The sequence below is a fragment of the Dryobates pubescens genome, chromosome 13 (assembly GCF_014839835.1).
Source record: "Dryobates pubescens isolate bDryPub1 chromosome 13, bDryPub1.pri, whole genome shotgun sequence".
NCBI lineage: Eukaryota > Metazoa > Chordata > Aves > Piciformes > Picidae > Dryobates > Dryobates pubescens.
In genome coordinates, this window is record NC_071624.1 from 17,902,948 (window position 1) to 17,914,450 (window position 11,503).

The window sequence follows — 11,503 nt, forward strand, 5'->3', positions numbered from 1 at the left end:
CAGATACCTGTCCCTTCTGAACTGGGGAGCCCAAAACTGGATGCAATATTCCAGGTGAGGTCTCAATAGGGAAGAGTAGAAGGGGAGGAGAACCTCCCTCAACCTGCTGGACACACATGACTACATGCACTGAACTGCAGCAATTCAAACAAATCCTTTGTGCCATCATTCCCCACTCTCCTCATGGGCTAATGGAGAAATGTCATCTTAAAAATTGTTTGGTAAAACTGCATGGGACTCAGGGCCAAAATATATAAACAAGGTGCCAGAACACCTAGCAACAGTGAGGGCTTCACTATCAGCAGCGCTGTGCAGGCACTGAGAACTAATCTGCCCTCACACACACTCAGACATTATCTAGTCCCACTGGAACAAAGATCTGTGAGAACTGAAGACATCTATGGGTAACAGATGCACAGGAGTTTCAAGCTTGCTGCTTCCTATGTTAAGGGATCCACAAAAAATGACAATTTGTAGCACTGTTTCATGGATACAAACTGCCCTGTAAAGCTGGTCTAGATCTTAAATCTCCAAGAAGAAAATACACGTCTCTACAAGAGACCAGAATGGCAGACAGGACATTAATCAGAAGTTTCATCAAATAACTCTTTGCAGAAATATTTCCTAGAGGGAAGTGGGAGAAAAAAAAACCTCTCAGTGAGTGAGAAAGTATTTTTAGTTGCAAGAAGATAGATCAGAATCCATGCCATTTTAATCAATGATTTCAAGAAAAACCACCTCTCTTTTCAGTAGTTCTGTAGTGTAAACCCTAAAATACCTGGACTAGGTGCTGAGATTTGTTTACTAAAATCTTTATGGAGCTCAATATCTTAATAGTGTGTGACCAGAGCTAAGGAAGAGATTGACAGCTAGTCAATGAACTGATGAATATCTATCTCATAAGCATTTTAGCTACCCATGTGGTGTGCATTTTGCCTTTATATCCGCATTCCAATGCCATTATCCTACGCTTAATTACTTGGGTCTCAAAGCACTTTACAAAAGGAATGAGCTATCATTATCAGCATTTCATGTAGGAAGAAATTGAGGCATAGTGGCACAATTTGCTAAAAGTTATTGAACTAATATTCAAGGTCAGTGGCAGGTGAAAAAACAAAGCTCTTATCTCAAATATCAGGCGAGCACTGTATGCAGCAGACCACGCTTGCCTCTCGAGATGCAGTACATGCTTCAGGCACACAATCTTCAGTCATCTACATCAGGCAGTGTAAAAGAATTGAAGATTCTACCTGCATTACAGTGTAATATTTAAATGTATTGACACTTAATCTGTTAACACTGTGTTCAGCCTCCTAGTGATTAAGCCACTATGACAAACATGTCATTATGAGATGACTTCCCTGACAAGGTTGCCCTGGCCATTCCTCACCTTTCAAACATCTCTTGATAACACCCATCATATCTCAGAGATGCTCAGTTGTAGTTACTCTCCCAATGATGGCACTCCTTTGTAATGCTGGGGTTTTGTTTCAGCCATGAAATCATAAAGCCCATGCAGTGCTTATTCTTGCTTTTAGTTAAAAAAGGAATGTAGAAACAGGAATAACTTGAGGCACGATGACAAAATGTTTAGGAGTTAAAACTAACTCCTCATTTTGCATTGAGCAATTTTACACATGGAAGAATAAATAGTTACACTTGTTTGTAGAATTTGGAATGCTTTCTCTAGCTACATGCCCAAGTCCAAGTCCCAGGTTGAATTAAACAAGCTAAATGAAATTAATTTACTTCCATGTCCAGCTCAGGTGGCTAGCAGGGCTCAAACAAGATTACCAGCACAACTAGTGAATAACAATGAAACCAGTGCTGTAGCAGATTATTCTTGGTGCCAAATTTTACAGTTTTGTTACAAATCTTCCCTCCCTTCCCACTGGGCTCAAGCAAAATGGGAATCTCAACCTCCAAACAAGTTAAAAAAAAAAAAAAAGAGGAAAGAAAGAGAGCTTGCAAGTTTACATTGTAATTGATATAAGTCTATTATTACAAGACAAATGGCAGCAGACAATGAAAGAGACAGCTCAATCTGTTACTGAATGCCTGCAATGGTTGTATGAAGAGCTCGACCATTTCACTCATAAATCTTTCTTCTGAGTTTTTAGTGCTGCTTGTGTGGGTGAAATAATAAAACCATGGAGAGAAGCATACAAGAGATGCAGTAATGCATTTCTAGTCACAATTATGGCGTTTGCTACAGAAACCATAACACTTTCAGCATCTAATCAGAAATAATGTGTTATTACAGGCTGCTAAAACACCACAGGATACCTTTAAAACTCGGTAGATGTGATCAGGCCAATTGTGAATAATCATCTCGGCTACAGATTGCCATGAGGTACTGGGCTGTCAGAAGTCACTCAACTATCTGTCACAAATTTTCTGCAGGACAGGCCAGGACAAAGCATGCTGCAGCTTGGTCTCCAGGAGGCTGAGTTACTTATCAACTTAGTGGCAAATGTAAACTCCAACAGACAAATTAGAATTTATAGTTTTAAAAAGTGAGAACACAAATGTTCAAAGTAACTGATTTTTGCAATAGATTTCTTGTCTACCTACTATGAACTGTAGTGCACAGCAGGGAGATCATGAGAGCCACTGCACAAGTGAAATATTAGAATTAGCTGTCAACACTGAATGACAGAAACAGAAAGAAAGAGGCTGGAGAGGGGAAAGGTACAAAATAGGATACATGCCACAATTTTGCTCAAATGAGCGCAAGCAGAGTTATGAAATGCCCATGGTTCCTCCTGTCAGGAGACAGGCAGGAGTTGACAACACCAAGAGTGACAGAAACCATGATTACAACCAAGGATGCCCAACAAGCAGCTTTCTGCCAGCAGTTTGTGGTTTCATATCCACTTAGAGCCTCTCTTTCCCTGCAAAGCCCCTGAGGGGGCTACATGAACAGTCCTGCCAAAAGAAACGTGGATTGCATGCTTCCACTAGGTAGAAGGAGATGTGCCTCTGAACCAAAGACCCCTTTGAACAGCTTCATTGTATAATCTTTTCCACTAACATTTCATAGTACACATGCCAAAAGGCAAACTCTGGTTTTCCTGGCACCCATCTGTTCCACCAGACCTTTGAAGCAACAGATGCTGGTGGGAGAGATTTCTTTTCCTTTGGGTTAAGAGCTGGAAGGGAAATCATTTGTTTTCCAGTAAGGTTGAAGAGGCAAGTAGGGAGGAAGGGACAGGTTGGACTTAATGGTCATTTTAAAATCACAATATATTAGCATTAAGTAACGAAGTCACATTAAAGTCAAGCTAGTTTAAGAGAGCGATATTACAGCATCTGCTAGAGAAACAGAGGCTATAGCTGCTAGTTCCACATTGCCTTTTCTTTAGTTTTGCCTGCAGTGAATACAATACAAACCTCACAAGGATCAGACTGGAGACACCTGCAATGGTTAAGAGGCCTTCAACTCTAAATTACCTTGCTTTTGTTAGGCAGGTGAATGGTCCATAACATTCTTTCTGAAAGGAGGTTTTTCCCTTCAGAATTTAATTTATAAGCCCACTCCTGCCAGGCTGTGATAGCAGCTACTGTATAAACCTGAAAATGATGACTCCTGAAATTCCATTCAAACCTTAGAAATCAATAGAAAGCAGACAAAGCACCAAGATAAAAGTTCCACCCAACTGCAAAGATGCAGGATACCTCACATTGTTTTTACAGGGTCTGCAGTCACCAGCCTGTGAAAGGGACCACACGATCTCATTTCCAGTGAAAACCTGGCCTGTGCTATCCACATGCCTGCTGGAAATGCCTTAGTGCTGTAGGTATTTACAAGCAACAGAATGAGACTCTGAAGGCTAGCAAAGACACTTTAGAATTCACTGAGATTTATACTGCATTTGGCAAAAGCTTATCATATGGGCTCCTTAGAGATCTCGAGCCTGCTTGCCTTGAAGCAGCAGCTCTACTGTAAGTCAGTAACAAAGCAACCTGTGTTGGTGTCACTGTTTTGTACCAGGTTACAGATATAAACTTCTTGTTTCTAGGGCAGTAAATAAATATACCATTACAGCATCTCCCTTGGAACCTGCTTAACTGAGCTAATATTGTCTGAAGGTAGGTGTGGGCACACTGTGGTCTGATATCAGCAGAAGTTCCATCGCAAGGAGCTCTGGATTTTATGTAAATACTTGCTTATACATGAGAAATGTTATCTGTGACCAGGCAATCAATGAAAACAACCCTGCTGCAATGTTTGCTGACTTTCTGCATTTCCCACTTACCATGTCTGCTGCAACTCCAACTGCTTTATTACCTTCACTGCAGGAGGCTGTTACCCATACAGACACAGCTGCTCTGCTGCAGTGAGCCCACACAAGACCCAGTCTATCACATAAGCCTCTGTGGAGCCCAGGGATCAAAATATGGCAGAGGTTATAAAATAAGCATGATACAAGTCATGTAGCAAGTAGAGAGCTTAGCTTCTCAGCTCTTAAAGGGATTGTTGTAAACAGTTGCTACATTCCTTCTCACTTGTACGTCAGACAAGCCAGGTGAGGATGTGAACACGAGAAAAATGAAAAGCCTAAATATTCAAAACTCTGCCTTTCTTTGAACAAAACACAATGTGCTTCAGCTGAAAAGGAAATTATCATTTGGCTAATACAAAAGAAATCTTTTGTCCCAATCACAGCCTTCTCTGAAGGAATTATTTTCACTCCCTCCTTCAGCAGCCAAATGCATGCAGTTCTGTAATTTTGGAGAGCTTCACACAGTATGTGATGGTCTTATTTCACATCAATTACAAGGCATTGTGAGTTTATCAGATTGTGAACCAGCACAGGAGAGCAAAAGATTCCCATTGAGAGTAGGTGATAGGCACATAGAATTTAGTCTACAATATGCTAGCCCAGTTATTGAAATGAAAGATTAGAGCATAAATTTCAAGACAACTAGGAAATATTTGGTAGTGAGCTGTAAGACCAGCTCTGATACTTTCAGATGCACCAAAAAAATCCCATGAATAAATACATCAGGCTCATTTTCCACATTCTTCATGTACTGCCCAACTCATTTTGACTCAAAGTTTACTCTTGAGGGTATAAGCAAAGCTGAGAAATTCAGAGGTACCACAAGAAAGTGAAAGTTAGGAAGTAACAGACAGATACACCACTGATGATGATGAATGGTCCATTAGAGGAATTCATCTGATACCATCTATAATGACATTCTCATCTTGCTTTGTTCAAATTCAGCACTAAAGAAGGCAAATTTTGGTAAATGAAAGCATGACCAAATAACCAGCCAGAGTGCAGCAAAGGCAGCTTAAAACTGAAGTCAATACCAAAGCAAACAAAATCATCTTTTAACACGTTATTAAATACTCATTTTACCCAAACAGCTGCAAATAAGACAACTGAACTCACCATACTGGCAGCGAGGACCCTGAAATCCTGCAGGACACTGACACATCTGGGATCCAGTTTCAGAACACTTCCCTCCATTGAAACAAGTGCCAACGGTGCACAGCACTAAGAAAACAAAATTAAATAGGGTTGGGGGGGGGGGTTGTTGGTTGTGTGCTAAGGACCCTCCAGAACTGCTTCTGTCACAGTCCTGCTCTAAGAGGAAGTTCCAAATAAGAAATCTAGATGAAGTAGAAATGTTAGACTGAAGTAGAACCATGATGATACGAAGAAATTTACTTCAAAACATCTAAGATAATGTGTGTAAATATGAGGATGTTTTTAGGTCTCCAGGAAGACCTAATAACAGCCTTCCGGTACCTTAAGTGGGCCTGCATGAAGGATGTATAGAGACTGTTTGCAAAAGCCTGCAGTGACAGGACAAGGGGCAATGGCTTCAAACTACAGAAGAGCAGATGCAGATTGGATGTTAGGAACAAGGTCTTTACCATGAGGGTGGTGGAACACTGCAACAGGTTGCCCAGGGAGGTGGTGGAGGCCCCTTCCCTGGAGATATTCAAGATGAGGCTCAATGAGGCTCTGGGCAACCTGATCTAGTTGAGGATGTCCCTGCTAATTGTTGGGACATCAGACTGGATGACCTTTGGACATCCCTTCTGGCCCAGACCATTCTATAATTTCATGTTTCAGAGGCAGAAGGTGGTTTCTTAGGACTCAAAACACTGACTTCAGAAAGAAAGAGATGGACTGCTAGAAAATGCAGGAATGGTTAAGAAATACTGGTGCACAAAAATGATCCAAGGGAATTAGAGGATTTCATAGAATCAATAGGGTTGGTAAAGACCTCAGAGATCATCAGGTCCAACCTATTACCTAATACCTCACACCTCATGATTAACTAAACCACGTCTTCCCTTCCTGCAACACAGAACATTTACTGTAAGTTAAGTTCCACATATTTGAGCCAAACCTGTAAAGGGTCTGAAATACACAAGAATATTTCAACCACTTTGGTGCCTTAAAGAATTCAAAGCAAGCCTGCACTGCTCTTTCAAGAAGAAAATAAATTTTATATTGCCACTGGTGTTCAAATACATTAAACTCCTTTACACTAGAGATGAAAATACAGATTGCAAACATATCTTTGACTTTTACAGCTAAACAGATGCACACTAAATATGTGGATTCAGGCTGAAACTAACAGGAACATCTCTCAGACTTGTTTTGGGGGTTTGTGAATACAAAGGAAACCATAAAAGCGAGCTCTCAAGTTGGTATGAAGATTAAAAATGCATAGGAACAGATGCTAACTCTCATACAGAAAACACAATCACTGACAAAACAATAACAAAGCTCAACAGAGTAGATCGCTGAATTCTATTCATCTCTTGTTAACAGTGGCTAAAGTGCTTCCCTGCTTAAATGAAATTCTATCTTTTAGGAAAAGATCTACTGATGACTAGAAATTAATAATAGGAACAGGTTCTCATCAGATGGAGAACTGTAGCGTAGAAACAATTGCTTCAACGGCAACAGCAGCAGCGGAAAAGCCAAAGCCAGTCAGACTCTGCAGCAAGTGCTACACCCAACAGCCATGTGCCTCACAGCAGATTTCTTTGCATAATGTGAGTAACAGCATTAAATTTGGTTGGCCTGTCATAGCCAGGCTGGCACAAAAACTGCTGCAGCAACTACAATCTCTTTCCACTGCTCAGTTAAATTAGAGCTACTTTGCACTTCTAACAGCATCTGTAATTTTAAAAGAAGTTTCTTTTCCCCATCAATATATCACCCAGCTTATAGATCACCCAGTCATGAAGAGCAAAAATTAAAATCCTGCTTTCTAGAAGTAAACATCAGTTGGAAAGTCAGGTCTAAGGATGTCATCTCTCTTGGTTTGTCACAATTTTGCCATCAACTTACAGTGCAAACAGCCAGGTTCTCTGTCACGTTGAACCCATCCAGGGCAGCACTTATAGACAGTCTGATGCTCCAGTTTGTACACCTGCTTGTAAACTGTGTAGTAGCCAGACCTTGGAAGAGAACAAGTTTAAGAACAAATCAGAACTTCCAGCCCACTTATTGACATCTCCTCAGTAACAATCTGTACTCTTACATCCTCTTTACTACACACTTCTGTAGTCTTTATCAGTAATTCCTGTTAAAAAAATTAAGTAAATGCAGCAAAATGCATCTTGATGACCTCCAAAGGGTCCAATATACTAAGTCCACCTTTTTTTTTTTCCCCTGATGAAATTGTATTGAGGGTAGTCAGAGAGCTGAGTCATTCTGGCTTGCAGTCGGTTTTTGGTTTTAGCTGTTCAGGGAGTCACATCTCCCATCAGTTCTAAGCACATGACAAAAATGGAAAGAAGTTCAATTTTTCAAAGTAGATGACTTGACAGCTGGACTTCACCTGAAAAAGGATGAGACAGGAGCATTTTCTGGTAATATAAAATTGTGATCTACAGACAGCTAAGAAGTTCATGACCCACTCAAAATGGGGGGGGAGGGGGGAAGTTTCATTTTCCACTCAGTAATAAAAAGCTTTGAAGTCTCATCTGGACACTAACAATATCCACAACTAAATCAACATATTTCAGATAAAATGGTTTGCAGCCTCTTGCATACACAAAGAAGAGTTACAAATAATTTGCACTAAGTTCAGTAACAGAATCCATTGCATAACCACAGATAATATATTACCTTCTCTCGTACCCCATGCACCATCTCCTCTTCGTGCAGCCTTGTTTCCACATCTTGACCATACGACTGAAGGCTTGGACACATGGCTGCTGGTGGCCTACCAGTGCCAACTCAACCACTGGACAGACATTTGGCCTTGAAGGAAAGAAGAGTATACACTTTTATTCCTAGCACAAAACTTTAAAGTCTGGAGAAATATATATAAGATTACATTGTGTAGAACAGAGAATCATTTTGGTTGGCACGATCTATGACATCGAGTTCAACCATTAGCTAAGTCTAGTTTAAATAAACTTAGTAACAGTTTAAAGCAGATTTTGCATTGCTGTTTAAAAATACTGTAGTTCCAGGACTTTTTAACACTCTGAACTGCTCAAACTGTTCTCAGAAAGCTCTAGAGTCTCCAGAAACGCCTGACAAATCACAAAGCAATGATTTCAGAATGCCTAAAGGTCCACAGACATTAACAGAGCCAAGATTTCACTAATGTGTTGGTTGCACAAATCACAAGCACAAACACATTCCTGGTGGCAATTTTTACATGACAAGCCTCACTAACAACACACTACAGTATGCTGTTCCCAGAAAACGAAGGCTGAAATGTTGGAGCAGAATTTGTCTGACAACTTGGCAGCCACTCTTTGCTGTCTCTCAATAATATCAGCCAATGGCAACCCTTTCAGATGAGGCACTGCCTGAAAGGATGCCACCTCACAAGCTGAGGAGCAAATAGATGACTGAAATGAGGGAGCCCGAGAGGCTCTGTCTACACTAAGATCAGTGGAAAAAAACCCTGCTGTGTCTTATAGATGCAACAGCCCCTATTTCAACTGATGTGCCATGGTGGGGATCAAAGACTTGACAACCATAGCCACTGACCTCCACAGCTCAAAGACACTGAACAGCCAGCCTATATATATATCAAGCAACAAAAACCCAGTGCCTGCCTTAGAAAAGGGTCCATAAAGAGAATGAAATTCAAGCTCCATACAAGTCCATGGAAGCTTTACCATCAATTCAAGGGCAGATAAGATTTATCTCAACTACTGCTGTAGGAAATGTGCATTCTGTAAGAGCCTCCCTTCGCTATCAGCTCCCTCAGGGAAGCACATGAAATTCATAAGAGGAAGTATCGTTGTTCTCTGCTGATTATTCCTAAAATAACAAGACCAAAATAAAAGCGTCGCTTTGTAGGATGATATGTGATCTTCAGCCTGCTACCTAGCCCTAGCTACAAAAATAGCAGGATTTCAGGAGGAATTGGAGGGTCAAAAAAGGGCACATCTTGTTGGCTTGGCAGAGATTGTCAGCCTTATTCCGATTTCTTTGCTATGCAGCAAATCAGGAAATGTTGCATGCCAGAAAATAACTGCAGAAAACATGCCGAGTCTAAAGCCATGGAACAAGAAGGGGTTTTGTTGGTTTAAGGCAGGAGCCTACTGTAGCAAAAAAATGACATTAGTTCAGTGATTTTTAAGTAGTTTACAGATTAACATAATTAAATCATTCATTCCCCAAGACAGCCTGCTCTAGCTGGTGAAGGCTTTGCAAGTTTAAGCAAAACTAGAGGGGAAATGTGGACCTTTTATAGGCACTCTAGTGAATGATAAACACTGGGTAGTACACAAGTCCTTCCCTAAATTCCAGCTTGAGACCCCTCCTTGGGCTCGAGAGTAATGAAGAGACTAACACCCTGACACACTCAGCTCCCTTTGTCAGAGGTGTCAACGTGAGCATGTGCTAGGAAACAGGTATTGGGTTTTCTGCATTAACAAGTTACAAAGCTGTTCTAGCCCAACGAGCTGCCTGGCAGTTCAAGTTGCCATTAGTTATAGTGGATATTATTAATATCTCAGTCAAGATTTACAGTGTTTCTTATCTCAGAGACCCAAAGTACTTTACAACTCCCTATCACGTCTGAAGATCACAGAAGTTAGCCTATCTTTCACCTGCAGATATTCAGGTAGTTGACAAACATGATTACACTAAGCCTGTACAGAGCAGGAAAATACTACAATCACAATCAGTTTTACTGCTGACCTAAATCCTTGGAAGCAACCCTGCTTGTCTAGGTCAATGTCTCTCCACAACAGTCCTGTACTGTGCAGAAGAGTCTTGGCAGACACCAGTGGTCACAAAGCACACCTAGACTAGGATAGCCAGGTCAAGTCTCACAAAGGTACAGCACCTTCTCAGCTGAGCCTGGGACATCCACCTCACTGTGAAGAGAAGCTTGGCCCAACAAGGGCACTCCAGTAAAACAGATTTTAAAACCAACCAATCACTTCAGGAACCAACACCCTAGCTGGATCACCATCTTAATTCCATTAGAATTATGATTGTGCCATCAATTAAGGTCTTTACTGTGAGGGTGGTGAGACGCTGGAACAGGTTGCCCAGGGAAGTGGAAGGTGACCCTGCCCATGGCATGGCAGTTAAAACTAGATGATTAAGGTCCCTTCAAGCTCAGCCATTCTATGAATTCCAGGTAGCCTACACTAAGGAAGTGAGAGAGAAATTTAACAGTGTGCTCTGGTTGTCTTATCTCACCATGGAAAAAGAGCAAAGAGTGCATTTGTGTTAGAAACCCTTATCTTGAACAGAAATTCATTTCCTGAACTAGAACACCCATTTCTCCCAGCCTTTGGAAGAACTGCTCATCTCTGTCATCCTAACCCACACTTCCAGTGGACATCCTTCCCACATTTCTTCATGTTTTCCCCCCATCACTGCAGAGTATTTTCTATTGTTCCTAGTTTCCCATTCCTTGGGTTTGCCCCAGCAGCAGCCGCCAACACCACAAAGCGAGACAGAAGACAGTAGCAACATAGTTAGAACAAGAGGGAGCAGCCTCAAGTTGCAACTGGCTAGGTTTAGACTGCACAATAAGAAAAAAAATCTTTTCCCAGCAAGAGTGGTCAGGCATTGGAATGTGCTGCCCAGGGAGGTGGTTGAGTCACCAGCCCTGGATGTATTTAGAGGTTGTTTGAATGTGGTGCTTGGGGAAATGGTTTAGGGGTGAACCTTGTAGAGCAGAATTACAGGTTGGACTTGGTGATCCTGAGGGTCTTTTCCAACCTGAATGTTTCTGTGATTCTGTAGTTTCAGACTGCCTTAAATTCCTCCAGGAACCACCCTTTGTCCACATTCCCATGTCATCTCCATTTCTTAGCAATCCCAGCTACCCCTTCCTCTCAAATTACCTTGTAATTTATGATATTTAACTTAAGTTCAGAGCCATTGTTCCCAAGCCATTCTTAGTGCAAAATCTGCCCCTTGTTTCACATCCAAAGGAGGTCTTTGTATGCCCAAAATCTTGCCTGCTTCTTTTCCATTACGTCAGCTGGTCTAATAAAACCCTTGCCTTACTTAGCAACCATGACTTACTTAGCAGG

General features: G+C 41.3%; 1 protein-coding gene across 1 annotated transcript in view; it reads right to left on the reverse strand.

Moving 5' to 3' along the window:
• The window catches only part of LOC104301951 (multiple epidermal growth factor-like domains protein 6), a 232,026-nt gene extending 223,648 nt beyond the window's left edge, over window positions 1-8,378 (reverse strand). Inside the window, exons 1-4 of the mRNA XM_054166960.1 lie at window positions 8,320-8,378; window positions 8,109-8,243; window positions 7,326-7,435; window positions 5,403-5,507 (exon numbers count right to left, since the gene is read on the reverse strand). Coding sequence (XP_054022935.1) covers window positions 5,403-5,507; window positions 7,326-7,435; window positions 8,109-8,243; window positions 8,320-8,378 — 409 coding nt within the window. The remainder of the gene's footprint in view (window positions 1-5,402; window positions 5,508-7,325; window positions 7,436-8,108; window positions 8,244-8,319) is intronic.
• Between the last annotated feature and the right edge of the window lie 3,125 nt (window positions 8,379-11,503).